The 16,112-nt window shown below is 56.4% G+C and overlaps 2 gene segments (V, D, J or C); both read left to right on the forward strand.

Annotated features, from left to right (window-relative positions):
* Window positions 1-720: 720 nt before the first annotated feature.
* LOC128946217 (immunoglobulin heavy variable 3-20-like) lies at window positions 721-5,939 on the forward strand (the record flags this gene model as incomplete). The annotated part of the segment is given in 2 exon segments: window positions 721-742; window positions 5,563-5,939. Coding segments are annotated over 2 exon segments (399 nt in total), but the record flags the coding sequence as incomplete, so codon positions are not given.
* A 1,686-nt stretch (window positions 5,940-7,625) lies between these two features.
* Window positions 7,626-12,035, forward strand: LOC128946218 (Ig heavy chain V region 914-like). The segment is given in 3 exon segments: window positions 7,626-7,632; window positions 8,202-8,572; window positions 12,018-12,035. Coding segments are annotated over 3 exon segments (396 nt in total).
* The last annotated feature ends 4,077 nt before the right edge of the window (window positions 12,036-16,112 follow it).

Raw genomic sequence — 16,112 nt, forward strand, 5'->3', positions numbered from 1 at the left:
GGCAAATGGCTGAGATTTGGGGAAAATGGGCCAGATTTGGGTCTGTGGGGGTCACCAATGGGGTCAAGGGTTGGAGGGAAGGATCGGGGCAACAGGGATGGGGGGGCACACAGGGATGGGGATGGGGTCCAACAGCAGCACCAGGAACATAAGCACCCCAACCAGCAGAAGCACATTTGGCACAGAAATAGGATCCAGAATCCTCGTCCTTGATGTTGTTCATGGTCAGTGTCACCGAGCTCTGCCCGTTGTCCCTGGAGGTCGTGAACTGGCCCTTGAACACAGACAGGTATCTGGTGTATCCATTGCTGTCAATGCCTGCGACCCACTCCAGCCCCTTCCCGGGTCTCTGGCGCACCCAGCTGATCCCAAATTGTCCAAAACTGAACCCGGACCCTCGGCAGAAGAGGCGCAGGGACCCCCCGGGTGGCTGGAGGTCCCCCCTGCACTCCAGCAGGGTCACGGCTGCCCGGGGCCCATCCCCAAATCTTTACCAATTTCCCTCATAACTCCACTGGTTTGGTCCCAATTCTCCATCAGATTTTTCTGGAATCCTGAGGTCCCTCAAACCCTACAAGTTAACTCAATATTCTCATTAATTAATTGCACACCTTGACCTGAGTGTTCCACATTGATTTAAAAATTAAAACCAGCATTACCCATCCCCAACCCCGGCACATCACGGCCACGGCCTCGAGCTCCCTCCGGCTCCTGGCCCTGCTGCTCCTGCTGCCCCTCCCAGGTGGTCCTACCCTTTTCCCCTTCCGAACCAATCAGGTTTATGATCCCCATCTCCCCATTGTCCCGCAGGGCTCCGGGCGGCCGTGACCCTGCTGGAGTGCGGGGGGGAACCTCCCGCCCCCCGGGGGGTCCCTGCGCCTCCTCTGCCAATGGGCCGGGTTTGATTTTGGGAATTTTGCCATGAACTGGGTTCGACAGAGATCCGGGCAGGGGCTGGAATGGGTCGCCTACATCAGCAACACTGGTGCTTACATCTACTAGGCGCCATTGGTCAAGGGCCGGTTCAGGATCTAGAGGGACAACGGGCAGAGCTCAGTAACGCTGACCATGAACAACCTCAAGGACGAGGATTCCGCCACCTATTTCTGTGCCAAAAGTTGGGCTGGTTGTTGTGTTCCTGCTGCTGGTAAAGACATTGATTGGGATGATGTTGGTCATGGTGGTTTTTTTCTGAGTCCTTTTTTTAGAGCCTCCCAGTCCCCAAACCCAGACTCTCCCTCCGAATCTCAGCCCTTGACCCTTTGTCCCAAATCTCCCCCATTTGCCCCAATGGTCAGCACTGACGCCAGAACCTCCCCTGCTCCTGCACCAAATCTCAACCATTGGCCCCAAAAACTTCACCCCTGGCCTCCAGTTCAGGCCTCCTCCAATCAGGGCCTGGGAGCTGGGGGAGATTTGGGTTAAATGGGCAAAACTGGGGGAAAGTCCAGAGTTGAGGCAGAGATGGTTGACACCGGGGGAGAAGGTCAAGAATGAGGTCAAGGCGTGGGATTTGGGGCACGATTTGTGGATTTTGGGACATTTGGGGAGCCAGGGATGGGGGTTTGGGGCCACCACCAGCATCGTCACCATGTCCAGAGCTCCTAGAGAGGATTCCAGCCCAGCCCCAAGGAGCAGCCCCAGACACCGCAGCCGCTGAGGGAGAAGTGAAGACCCAGGTGGGAGCAAGGGAGGGAGGGAGGGAGGATCAGACGCCGCGATTTTGGGGCTCCGCAGCCTCCCCCCACTTCCTCCCCGGCAGCTGCCGGGGCCCGGCCGGGGCGGGAAAGGAAACAGAAAGTTCCTGGTTTTGGTCATTGTGAACATCTGTGTTTGGCAGAGGACAGCTCAGCCTCGGGGCGCTGCGGCAGAGCGCCGGCTGCACAAAAAGCTTTGTGTGCAAAGGGCCCTGGAGCGATCCCCGTGCCACACTGGGACGGAGGGGAAATGCCAGACGGGGGAGAAATGGGCAAAATTGGGGGAAACCAAAAGCTGGGGCAGCAGGGGTGGAGTTTAGGGGGAAATGGTCAAGATTTGAGAAACAGGGGTGGGGATTTTCGGGATGCATAGGAGAATTCTGAGATATTTGGGAACAGAGAGGAGAGGGCTTGGGACCACAACCACCATCAACACCATAACCAGCACCACCACCACCAAAACTACTACTGTAATATTTGGCACAAAAATAGGTGGCGGAATCGTTGTCCTTGAGGTTGTTCATGGTCAGCGTCACCGAGCTCTGCCCGTTGTCCCTGGAGATCCTGAACCGGCCCTTGACCAAGGGCGCATAGTCGGTGTAACCTCCAGTGTAGTAGATCCTTGCGATGTATTGCAACCCCTGCCTGGGTCTCTGGCGGATCCAGAACATGTCAGCTCTCCCGAAATCAAACCCGGACCCTCGGCAGAGGAGGCGCAGGGACCCCCTGGGGGGCTGGAGGTCCCCCCCGCACTCCAGATGGGTCACGGCCGCCCGGAGCCCTGCGGGACAAAGGGGAGATGGGCACGGGGCCTGGCTGTGCCATTCTCGTTCCCTGCACAGAGTCAGACACCATTGTCTCTCTCCCTCTCTCTCCCTCTCTCCCTCTCTCCCTCTCTCCCTCTCTCTCTCTCTCTCCCTCTCTCTCTGTCTCTCTCTCTCATTATTTTTCCTGGAGCAGCACAGGGAGAAGAAGAAGATGAAACAATTCCCATCTCTCATCGCTGCTCCTGCTGTTTCTGCACATGTGGAATGTGTCGGGGGGATCGTTCCCCTCCAGGGATTCACCCGCTGGCTGCTGCTGAGGATTGTTTTGCTTCCTTGACCAAAGGGCTCCAGGCCGTGACCTGGCTCTCTCAGACACTCGAGGGGTTTCTTCAGGATATTTTAGGGTCTTTTGTACAGAATTCTTTTAGTATCTCCTTAGTATAGGTGCAATATCGCATAAATGATATATAATAGAGAATTCAAGAGATATAGCATTAATGAGATGTAATACAGTATTAATGAGATATAGTTTAGTATTAATGAGATATAATATAGAATTATTGTGATATAATACAGTATTAAAGAGATATAATATATTATTAATAAGATGTAATATAGTAATATTGAGATATAATATAGTATTAATGTAATAAAATATAATATTAGTGTAATATGGTAGAGATTTATTTGCAATTGTTCAGCATTCTGACTCATGGAGTCAGACGCCGTGACCCTGCTGGAGTGCGGGGGGGACCTCCAGCCCCCCGGGGGGTCCCTGCACCTCCTCTACCGAGGCTCCGGGTTCAGTTTTGGGAATTTTGGGATGGGCTGGATGCGCCAGAGACCCGGGCAGGGGCGGGAGCGGGTCGCAGCGATCTGGAGCAATGGTGCCACCTACTACGCGCCGTCTCTGCAGGGCCTGTTCAGGAACTCCAGGGAAAACGGGTAGAGCTCGGTGACGCTGACCATGAACAACCTCAAGGACGAGGATTCTGCCATCTATTTCTGTGCCAAAGAGAGTGGTACTGGTGATAATACTGCTGCTGCTTATATTGACCATGCCGGTGGTGGCACCACCCCTGTCTGAACCCCCCCTGTCCCCAATCCCAAACCCTCCCCCAAAACCTCAGGCCTTGACCCTTTGTCCCAAATCTCCCCCATTTGCACCAATCTCCCCCATTTGCACTGAGCCCAAACCCTCCCCTGCTCCTGCCCCAAAACTCAACCTTTGGCCCCAAACCTTCACCCTGGCCTCCAGTTCAGGCCTCCTCCAATCAGGGTCCAGCAACTGGGGGAGATTTGAGTGAAATGGGCAAAACTGGGTGAAAGTCCAGAGTTGGGGCAAATATGGTGGACATTCGGGGAGAAGGTCAAGAATGGGGTCAAGGGTTGGGATTTGGGGCAGGATTTGGGGATTTTGGGACATTTGGGGAGCGAGGGGTTTGGGGCCACGAAAAACATCGTCACCGTGTCCATAGCTCCCAGAGAGGATTCCAGCCCAGCCCCAAGGAGCAGCCCCATACACAACGGCTGCTGAGGGAGCAGTGAAGCCCCAGCTGGGAGCAAGGGAGGGAGTGAGGGAGGAGAAGACGCCGCGATTTTGGGGCTCCGCAGCCTCCCCCCACTTCCTCCCCGGCAGCTGCCGGGGCCCAGCCAGGGCAGGAAAGGAAACAGAAAGTTCCTGGTTTTGGTCATTGTGAACATCTGTGTTTGGCAGAGGCCAGCTCAGCCTCTGGGCGCTGCGGCAGAGCGCCGGCTGCACAAAAAGCTTTGTGTGCAAAGGGCCCTGGAGCGATCGCCGTTCTGCACTTGGACAGAGGGGAACTGGGGGAGATTGGGGAGAATTGGGGAATATTGGGTGAAAACCAAATATTGGGGCAACAGGGGAGGAGTTTGGAGGAAATGGTGAAGATTAGATAAAAAGGGCTTGAACCAGGGGGAAGGATCAGAGAAATCTGTGATACCTGGGAACACAGAAGAAGGGGCTTGGGACCACAACCAACATCAACACCATAACCAGCAGTAGCATTACCACAACCACTGCTGTAACATTTGGCACAAAAATAGGTGGCGGAATCGTCGTCCTTGAGGTTGTTCATGGTCAGCATCACCGAGCTCTGCCCGTTGTCCCTGGAGATCGTGAACCGACCCTTCACCGACGGCGCATATTAGGTGCTGCCACCAGTGTAGTAGATCCTTGCCACGTATTCCAGCGCCTGCCTGGGTCTCTGGCAGATCCAGAACATGTCAACACTCCCAACATCAAACCCGGACCCTAGGCAGAGGAGGCGCAGGGAAGCCCCGGGGGGCAGGAGGTCCCCCCCGCACTCCAGCATGGTCACGGCCGCCTGGAGCCCTGCGGGACAAAGAGGATATGTGCACGGGGCCTGGCTGTGCCATTCTCGTTCCCTGCAAAGAGTCAGACGCCATTGTCTCTCTCCCTCTCTCTCCCTCTCTCCCTCTCTCCCTCTCTCCCTCTCTCTCTCTCTCTCCCTCTCTCTCTCTCTCTCCCTCTCTCTCTGTCTCTCTCTCTCATTATTTTTCCTGGAGCAGCACAGGGAGAAGAAGAAGATGAAACAATTCCCATCTCTCATCGCTGCTCCTGCTGTTTCTGCACATGTGGAATGTGTCGGGGGATCGTTCCCCTCCAGGCATTTAGCAGTTGGGTTCTGCTGATTGATTCTTATTTTTTTTCAATTTAATTGCTCACAGGTTTTCTATAGGGTATTTTAGTGTCTTTTGTACTGAATTCTTTTAATATCTCTTTAGTGGAGTGGTAATATAGCACAAATGAAATATAATATATTATTAATGAGATATAGTATTAAGTAGATATAAAATTAATGTAATAAAGTATAGATTGAATGCAGCAATTGTGCAGCATTCTGAGTCATGGGGTCAGATGCCAATCAATCCTAGTTTCCAAAATAAACTGGGCGTAGCCAGATGTGGAGGTGGGCGGGACCCACCTGGGAAGGCCAGCAGGAGGAGGAGCTGGTGGATGGGGAGGTCCAAAGGTCCCAATTTGGGGCCAAGAGTCAGGATTTGGCTCAAGGGCTGGGGTTTTCCCTCACCCCCATCTCCCCTTTCTCCCGCAGGGCTCCGGGCGGCCGTGACCCTGTGGGAGTGCGGGGGGGACCTCCAGACCCCCGGGAGGTCCCTGCGCCTCCTCTGCCGAGGGTCCGGGTTCGATTTTGGACAATTTGGGATGGGCTGGATGCGCCAGAGACCCGGGCAGGGGCTGGAGTTGGTCGCGAGTGTCAACAACAATGGAGGGTACACCGGGTATGCGCCATCAGTCCAGGGCCGGGTCACGATCTCCAGGGACAATGGGCAGAGCTCGGTGACGCTGACCATGAACAACCTCAAGGACCAGGATTCCGGATATTATTTCGGTGGGAAATCTGCTAATGCTGGTTGGCCTGCTGCTGCTACTCATATTGACCATGCCAGTTTTGGCATCACCCCTGTCTGAGCCCCCTGTCCCCAAACCCAGACCCTTCCCCCCAAACCTCAGCCCTTGACCCCTTGTGCCAAATCTCCCCCATTTGCGCCAATGGTCAGCACTGACCCCAAACCCTCCTCTGCTCCTGCCCCAGAACTCAACCATTGGCCCCAAACCTTCACCCCTGGGCTCCAGTTCAGGCCTCCGCCAATCAGGGCCCGGGACTTGGTAGAGATTAGGGAGAAATGGGCGAAATTGGAGGAAAGCACAGAGTTGGGGAAACAATGGCAGAGTTTGGGGGAAAATGGTTGAGGTTTTAGAAGGGCTGAAACTTGGTGGAAGCATCACTGGGATTGGAGAAATTTCACGACCATCATGGTAGCCACCAGAAGTGAAGGCAAAAACAGCAGCAGCATCACCACCAGCATAACCATTGTCACGGTTGGCACAGAAATAGGATCCGGAATCCTCGCCCTTGAGGTTGTTCATGGTCAGCGTCACCGAGCTCTGCCCGTTGTCCCTGGAGATCGTGAACCGGCCCTTGACCGACGGCGTGTAGAAGGTGCTGGAACCACTGCCGCTGATCCCTGTGAGCCACTCCAGCCCCTGCCCAGGTCTCTGGTGGATCCATTGCATGGAAAAACTCTCAAAATCGAACCCGGACCCTCGGCAGAGGAGGGGCAGGGACGCCCCTGGGATCTGGAGGTCCCCCCTGCACTCCAGCAGGGTCACGGCCGCCCGGAGCCCTGCGGGACAAAGGGGAGATGAGGATGAGGGGATGGATTGGCTGTGCGGTCAAAGTGGGTGCTTCCATTCCAGAAAAAGAGTGTGGGATCCACCTGGGATGACTGGCAGGAGTTGCAGGAGGAAGATGGTGAGGTCCAAGGGTCCCAATTTTTTGGCAAAATCAGGGTCTGCATGCAAGAATAAACATTTGGGTGGATTCGTTCCCTCATCCCCATCTCCCCTTTGTCCTGCAGGGCTCCGGGTGGCCGTGACCATGCTGGAGTGTGGGGGGGCACCTCCAGCCCCCCGGGGGGTCCCTGCGCCACCTCTGCCGAGGGTCCGGGTTCAGTTTCAGCAGTTTTTCCATGCAATGGATGTGCCAGAGACCCGGGCAGGGGCTGGAGTGGGTCGCGGGGATCACGAACAATGGCGCTTACAACGGCTATGCGCCATCGTTCAAGGGCCGGTTCACGATCTCCAGGGACAAACGGGCAGAGCTCGGTGACGCTGACCATGAACAACCTCAAGGACGAGGATTCCGCCACCTATTTCTGTGCCAAATCTGCTGCTGCTGGCAATTGGGGCAATGCTGCTGCCTATGTTGAAAACACCAGTTGTGGATGCACCCCCGTGTCCATTTCCCCCCCTGTCCCCAATCCCAGACCCTTGCCCCAAACCTCATCCATTGACCCTTTGTCCCAAATCACCCCTATTGGCACCAAGGGTCAGCACTGACCCCAAACCCTCCCCTGCTCCTGCCCCAAAAATCAACCATGGGCCCCAAACCTTCACCCCTGGCCTCCAGTTCAGGCCTCCTCCAATCAGGGCCCGGGGAGATGGGGGAGATTTGGTTGGAATGGACAAAACTGGGAGAAAGTGGGAAATTGGGGCAGTAATGCCAGAGTTTGGGGGTAAGTGGTGAACATCTGAGGAGAAGGTCTGGGATATTGGGAAAGGATCTGCGGGGATCGGAGACATTTGGTGACCATCATGGCGGGTGGGACCATTGCCGGAACTGTTACTAAGAGCAGCACTATCATAACTGTAACTACTACCAGTACCATGTCTGGCACAGAAATAGGATCCGGAATCCTCGTCCTTGAGGTTGTTCATGGTCAGGGTCACCGAGTTCTGCTCGTTGTCCCTGGAAATCGTGACCTGGCCCTTGACCGACAGCGCCTAGTCGCTGTAAGAACCACTGCTGATACTCGCAATGTATTCCAGCATCTTCCCAGATTTCTGTCGGATCCAGATCATTCCAAAACTCCCAAAATCAAACCCGGACCCTCGCCACAGCAACATCAGGGACCCTCCAGGGGGCTGGAGGTCCCCCCTGCACTCCAGCAGGGTCACAGCCGCCCGGAGCCCTGCGGGACAAAGGGGAGATGGGCATGAGGCCAAAGCTCAACATTGACCCAAATCCTGACCCTTGGCCTCATATTGGGACCCTTGGAGTTCATCATTCTCCTTCCAGGTGGGTCCCGCCCCTTTTTCCAGCTGGCCATGCCCACTTTAAGGCCCTCGACCAATCAGGTTTCCCATCCCCATCTCCCCTTTGTCCGGCAGGGCTCCGGGCGGCCTTGACCCTGTTGGAGTGCGGGGGGGACCTCCAGCCCCCCGGGCGGTCCTTGACGTTGCTGTGCCGCGCCTCTGGGTTCAATTTCGGGAGTTATGGAATGTTCTGGATGCGCCAGAGACCCGGGCAGACACTGGAATACATCGCCAGTATCAAACGCAATGGTGGCAGCACCGACGATGGGCCGTCGGTCAAGGGCCGGGTCACGATCTCCAGGGACAATGGGCAGAGCTCGGTTACGCTGACCATGAACAACCTCAAGGACGACGATTCCGCCACCTATTTCTGTGCCAAACGTGCTACTAGTGATTATGATGGTGCTGCTGCTTATAGTGACGATGGCCGTGGTGGATCCATCCCCGTCTCCATGTCCCCCCCGTCCCCAATCCCAGACCGTTGCCCCTCAAACCTTACTCTTGACCCTTTGTCCCAAATCTCCCCTATTGGCACCAATGGTCAGCACTGACCCCAAACCCTCCCCTGCTCCTGCCCCAAAAATCAACCATTGGCCCCAAACCTTCACCCCTGGCCTCCAGTTCAGGCCTCCTCCAATCAGGGCCCGGGGAGCTGAGGGAGATTTGGGTGAAATGGGCAAAACTGGGAGAAAGTCGGAAATTGGGGCAGTAATGCCAGAGTTTGGGGGTAAGTGGTGAACATCTGAGGAGAAGGTCTGGGATATTGGGAAAGGATCTGCGGGTATCGGAGACATTTGGTGACCATCATGGCGGGTGGGACCATTGCCGGAACTGTCACTAAGAGCAGCACTATCATAACCGTAACTACTACCAGTACCATGTTTGGCACAGAAATAGGATCCGGAATCCTCGTCCTTGAGGTTGTTCATGGTCAGCGTCACCGACCTCTGCCCGTTGTCCCTGGAGATCGTGACCCGGACCTTGACCGACGGAGCCTAGTCGCTGTAAGCACCACTGCTGATACTCGCAATGTATTCCAGCATCTTCCAAGATTTCTGTCAGATCCAGATCATTCCAAACTCCCCAAAATCGAACCCGGACCCTCAGCAGAGGAGGCGCAGGGACCCCCCGGGGGGCTGGAGGTCCCCCCCACACTCCAGCAGGGTCACGGCCGCCCAGAGCCCTGCCGGAAAAAGGGGAGATGGGGATGAGGCCCCGGATCCGGGCGTGGGCTGGGCTGGGGGTGCCCAGATCCAAAAAGGGGCCTCAACCAACCTGGGAGGGGCAGCAGGATCGGGAGGAGGAGAAAGTGCCACAATATGGGGTCAACATCAGGATCTGCATGCAGGAATCAACATTTGGGTGGATTTGTTCCCTCATCCCCATCTCCCCTTTGTCCCGCAGGGCTCCGGGCGGCCGTGACCCTGCTGGAGTGCGGGGGGGACCTCCAGCCCCCCGGGGGGTCCCTGCGCCTCCTCTACCAAGGGTCTGGGTTCAATTTCGGACAATTTGGGATGGGCTGGTTGCGCCGGAGACCCGGGCAGGGGCTGGAATACATTGCCAGTATCACAGCCGTGGCAGCACCTACTACGCGCCGTCGTTCAAGGGCCGGGTCACGATCTCCAGGGACAACGGGCAGAGCTCGGTGATGCTGACCATGAGCAACCTCAAGGACGAGGATTCCGGATCCTATTTCTGCATGAAATCTTCTTGTACCGGTTGTTGGCCTACTGGTGCTTATAGTGAGGGTGCTGGCCATGGCCTGGAGCTGTGGTATTTGATCCGCACTCATCTTTGTGTCCCCAAACTCTCGAGTTTTGCCCCAAAGCTTGGCCTTTGGTCCAGTTGTTGACTCCTTGTTGTCCTAGGGTGTCATTAGGTTGCTTGCATCCCGAGTAATTTTTCTTTTTATGCTGGATATTATGGTCTGTGACTTCAAGAATGGCTCTAAGAGAGAATATTTTGTTTTGATTTGTTTTGTTTTGGTTTTCTTTTATTTTGTTGTCAACTTTTCACTCCCCCAGCAGTCGGTGGCACACAGAGACGGGGCAGTACGCAGGGCATATTTTGCTCTTGCTTTTTGCTCCTGCTCTTTAGTTAGTTCAACCTGGCAATCAGAATTTTCCCTGAACTGTTTCTCCTTTCCCTTTTTTGGACCTGCCCTGGACTAGGACCTGGGAAACACCGAGAGTTTGCACCTTGTGGCTGCAGCAGCTGCCCCAGCACCGGAGGGACTGATAACAGAGCGACCACACATGAGGGAGACTTTCTGAATTTGTCATCTTTTTCAGAGCAATGAAGGAGTGGCGTCATCTGGTGTTGTTTATTTTCTGTTCTGGGGGATGCTGTACCTGCGAAATAAACAGGTGCTTACTACTCATTTCTGAAGAATCCCTCCTGAACCGGTTGGGAGGAGCAGGTGTGTGCTCCTGCCCCTGCTGGCCCTCCGAGGTGGGTCCCACACCTTTTTCTAGCTGGCCACGCCTGCTTTGAGGTCCTCGAGCAATCAGGTTCCTCATCCCCATCTCCCCTCTGTCCCGCAGGGCTCCGGGCGGCCGTGACCCTGCTGGAGTGCGGGAGGGACCTCCAGCCCCCAGGGGGGGTCCCTGTGCCTCCTCTGCCGAGGGTCTGGGTTCAGTTTCGGCAGTGTTGCCATGCAATGGGTCCGCCAGAGACCCGGGCAGGGGCTGGAGTGGGTCGGGAGCATCAGGAGCGATGGTTCCGGCACCAACTTCGCGCCATCGTTCAAGGATCGCGTCAGGATCTCCAGGGACAACGGGCAGAGCTCGGTGACGCTGACCATGAACAACCTCAAGGACGAGGATTCTGCCACCTATTTCTGTGCCAAAGAACCTGGCACTGGTGGTTGGAATGTTGCTGCTTGTTGTCCTTTCAGCTCCATCCCTGTCCCCATTCCCCAGACCCTTCCCTCCAACCCCTGACCCCATTCCTGACCCTTTGTCTGAAGCCTGCCCTGCTCTGGCCCAAGATCTCAGCTCTGGCCCAAAATCAGGGCCGGTTTCACCCTGACCTCGGCCTCGTCCATGAAATCCCAATCATCGCCCCCAGACTGGACCCATTCTGCACCAAAATTTCAGTGGTGGAACTGTGTCCTAGCCACGGACCAAATCTTTCCCATTTTCCCCAAATCTCGACCATTTGCACCCAGGTTTGGGGACCTTGGTTGAGCCTTGGAGCCCAGAGCTGAGGTTTGGGGCCAGGAGCTGAGATTGGGGCAGAGCCAGCTCAGAGCTGGGACAGGGGGACAGGAATGGGGTCAGGGCTTGGGGACGGGAGGAAGGGTCTGGGAAACAGGGAGGGAGGGGACAGAGCCATGTGGATGGGGTCAACATTATAAGCATTATTCCCTGAATAATTATCAGCAGATTTGGTGCAGAAATAGGATCCGGAATCCTCGTCCTTGAGGTTGTTTATGGTCAGCGTCACCGAGCTCTGCCCGTTGTCCCTGGAGATCCTCACGCGCTCCTTGAATGATGCCCCGTAGCTGGCGCTGGAACCGTCCCTGCTGATCCCCACGAGTCACTCCAGCGCCTGCCCGGGTCTCTTATGCATCCAGAACATTCCATTGCTCCCGAAATCGAACCCGGACCCTCGGCAGAGGAGGCGCAGGGACCACCCGGGGGGCTGGAGGTCCCCCCACACTCCAGCAGGGTCACGGCCGCCCGGAGCCCTGCGGGACAAAGGGGAGATGGGGATGAGGAACCTGATTGGTTCAGGGCCAATAACTGGGAGGGGAAAGATTGATAAAGGATTGCAACACACCAGGGAGGAGGATGATGAACTCCCAGGGTCCCAATTTGGGGCCCAGAGTCAGGATTTGGGTCAAGGGTTGAGCTTTGGCCTCATCCCCATCTCCCCTTTGTCCCGCAGGGCTCCGGGCGACCGTAACCCTGCTAGAGTGCGGGGGGCACGTCCAGCCCCCCGGGGGGTCACTGCGCCTCCTCTGCCGAGGGTCCGGGTTTAGTTTTGGGAATTTTGCAATGGGCTGGATCTGCCAGAGACCCGGGCAGGGGCTGGAATTCATCGCCAGCATCAACAGCGATGGTTCCAACACCATGTACACAGATTTGGTCCAGGGGCAGTTCATGATCTCCAGGGACAACGGGCAGAGCTCGGTGACGCTGACCATGAACAACCTCAAGGATGAGGATTCCGGATCCTATTTCTGTGCCAAATGTTACAGCAGTGCTTGTGGTCCTAATATTGATGCTGGTTATGATGACGATGCCAGTGGTGGCCCCCTCCTCGATACTGTGCCCACAAACATCCCGAAACCCCACATTCTACCCCCAAATCTTTCGTGTTGGCCACAAATCTTGACCATTTTCCCCAATCTCCCCAATCATTGTCTCGCCTCACACATTTCCATGGGGCTTTCAGAATTTGAAATAATTCTCAAAGGTTCATCCCCAAAATTCTGCCCTGTGTGCCCCAGATCTCAGCGGGGTTCACTTGTTACCATTGGCCCCAAACTCAGCTGGTTCTGCGCCAAATCGCAGCTCTTGGCACCAAACCTCAGCTCTTGGCTTCAAGGCTCAAGCAAGGTTCTCAAACCTGGGTGCAAATGGTGGAGATTTGGGGAAAACGGGCCAGATTTGGGTCCGTGGGGGTCAACAAGGGGGTCAAGGGTAGGAGTGAAGGACCTGGGGAACGGGGATGGAGACAGGACCAAAATTAGAACCAGCAACATGAGCGGCAGAGGTGCCCAATTAATTAATGGGTGGATTGGGGCTGTTTGCTGGGTTGAAGGCACTTTACCATACAGGAAACCTCTGTTGGAGATTTGGGGTAAAACAAAGGGAACTGGGGGCAAAACCAGTGAAGGTTTGGGGATGGGGGAGCGGCCGTGACCCTGCTGGAGTGCGGGGGGGGACCTCCAGCCCCCAGAGGGGTCCCTGCGCCTCCTCTGCCAAGGGTCCGGGTTCAGTTTTGGTGGTTATGCCATGATCTGGGCTCGACAGAGGCCCGGGCAGGGGCTGGAATGGCTCGCAGGGATCGATAACACTGGTGGTTTTACCTTCTATGCGCCGTCGGTCAAGGGCCGGTTCAGGATCTCCAGGGACAACGGGCAGAGCTCGGTGACGCTGACCATGAACAAACTCAAGGACGAGGATTCCGGATCCTATTTCTGTGCCAAATCTGGTTATGCTAGTGATTGGGGCCCTGCTGCTTATGGTGAAGACCCCAGTGGTGGATCCACGCCCCCATCTGAGTGTCCCTACCTGTCCCCAAACCCCCAACATTTCCCCCAAACCTCAGCCCTGGGCCCATCCCTGCCCGGGGGTCTCTGTCCCAATCCCCACCGGGACGGGGCTATGGGGACCCCTCTGGAGCCGTTTGGTTTCCCACTATCGCTCTCCTTACCGGGCTGTGGCCTTGGGGAGGTGCCGGCGGCTCACGGCCCCGGCAGCACACACAGAACTCAATGGCACAGCTCACCGCGAGAGGTTTGTGGCCAATCACACAAAGCAAAGGCAGATTGACACGGTGGGGCCGGATCTGGGACATCCTCGTCAGTTTTGGGGAATTTGGTTGGGACGTGGAGCCAAGAGCCGAGGTTTGGGGCCAAGAGCTGAGATTGGGGCAGAACCAGCTCAGAGCTGGGACACGGGCACAGGAATGGGGTCAGGGGCTGGGGACTGGGGGAAGGGTCTGGGGAATGGGGACATGGGGGAAACAGCCATGGGGATGGGGTCAAAACGACAGGCAACATTCTCCCAACCAGCACGATCATCAACACATTTGGCACAGAAATAGGTGGCAGAATCCTCGTCATTAAGGTTGCTCATGGTAAGCGTCACCGAGCTCTGCCCGTTGTCCCTGGAGATCGGGAACCAGCCCTGCACCGATAGCGCGTAGCCGGTGTAGGAACCATCGCTGTAGATGCCCGCGACCCATTCCAGCCCCTGCCCAGGTCTCTGACGGACCCGGCTCATGGACTGACCCCCAAAATTGAACCCGGACCCTCGGCACAGCAACGTCAGGGAACCCCCGGGGGGCTGGATGTCCGACCGCCCTCCAGCAGGGTCACGGCGGCCCGGAGCCCTGCGGGACAAAGGGGAGATGGGGATGAGGCCAAAGCTCAACCCGTGACCCAAATCCTGACCCTTGGCCTCAGACTGTGAACCATGGACCATCCCATCCTGGTTTTTTTCCTCCTGCTGCCTCTCCATGTTGGGTCACACATGCTTTTGCTGGCATGGCCATGTTCACTTTGGCTCTGCAGCCAATCAGGTTTCTCATCCGCATCTCCCCTTTGTCCCGCAGGGCTCCGGGCAGCCGTGACCCTGCTGCAGTGCGGGGGGACCTCCAGCCCCCCAGGGGGTCCCTGAGGTGGCTGTGCCGCGCCTCTGGGTTCAATTTTGGGAATTTTGGAATGTTCTGGATCCACCAGAGACCCGGCCAGGTGCCAGAATTGGTTGCTGGGATCAATCCTGATGGTGTGAGCGCCTACTACGTGCCATTGGTCAAGGGCCGGTTCACGATCTCCCGGGACAACGGGGAGAACTCGGTGACGCTGACCATGAACAACCTCAAGGACGAGGATTCCGGACCCTATTTCTGTGCCAAGCATATTTCTGGTGGCAAGGCTGATATTGCCGGTGCTTTTGGCCCTGTCCCCATCGCCGTGTCCTCAGCTGTCCCCAGACCTTTCCCCTGTGGTCACACATGGCCAGCGTCACCGAGCTCAGCCCGCTGTCCCTGGCCGTGCTGACCTGACCCTTGAAACATGGAACCTTCCAGGTGACTCCACCCTTGCACCCATCTGCTTCTCTCAGCATGGAGCCCTCCACTCGAGATCAATTTGAAAAATTTCATCTCCCCTAACTTTCAGGTGTTTTTGGTTAAAAAAGGCGGTTTATTCTCCATAGCTGTCAGAGAGGATTCCAGCCCAGCCCCAAGGAGCAGCCCCAGACACCGAGGCCGCTGAGGGAAAAGTGAAGCCCCAGGTGGGAGCGAGGGACAAAGGGAGGGAGGAGAAGACGCCGCGATTTTGGGGCTCTGCAGCCTCCCCCAACTTCCTGCCTGGCAGCTGCCGGGGCCCGGCCAGGGCAGGAAAGGAAACAGAAAGTTCCTGGTTTTGGTCATTGTGAACATCTGTGTTTGGCAGAGGGCAGCTCAGCCTCGGGGCGCTGCGGCAGAGCGCCGGCTGCACAAAAAGCTTTGTGTGCAAAGGGCCCTGGAGCGATCCCCGTGCCACACTGGGATGGAGGGGAACTGGGGGAGATTGGGGAGAAATGGGGGAGATTGGGGAGAATTGGGGAAAATTGGGGGGAAGCCAAAAATTGCGGCAACAGGGGAGGAGTTTGGAGAAAATGGTCAAGATTTGATAAAAAAGGCTGGAACCAGGGGGAAGGATCAGAGAATTCTGTGATACCTGGGAACACAGAAGAAAGGGCTCGGGACCACAACCACCATCAACACCGCACCACCACCACCACAACTACTACTGTAACATTTGGCGCAGAAATAGGATCCGGAATCCTCGCCCTTGAGGTTGTTCATGGTCAGCGTCACCGAGCTCTGCCCCTTGTCCCTGGAGATCGTGAACCCACCCTTGACCAACGGCGCGTAGTCGGTGTAACCTCCAGTGTAGTAGATCCTTGCGACGTATTGCAACCCCTGCCCGGGACTCTGGCGGATCCAGAACATGTCAACACTCCCGAGATCGAACCCGGACCCTTGGCAGAGGAGGTGCAGGGACCCCCCGGGGGGACTGGAGGTCCCCCCCGCACTCCAGATGGGTTACGGCCGCCCGGAGCCCTGCAGGACAAAGGGGAGATGGGGATGAGGCCAAAGCTCAACCCTTGACCCAAATCCTGACTCTTGGCCCAAAATTTTGACACTTCTGCCACCACATCCTCATCCTGGCTGCCGTCTCACGCGGGTCCTGCCCCTTTTTTCTGCAAGCCATGCCCCTTTTCTCATTCTGGACCAATCAGACTTGTCGTTTCCCTTTGTCCC

Source organism: Melozone crissalis, unplaced genomic scaffold (assembly GCF_028551555.1).
Source record: "Melozone crissalis strain CALT ecotype California unplaced genomic scaffold, PUWL_Pcris_2 ptg000079l_1, whole genome shotgun sequence".
Lineage (NCBI taxonomy): Eukaryota > Metazoa > Chordata > Aves > Passeriformes > Passerellidae > Melozone > Melozone crissalis.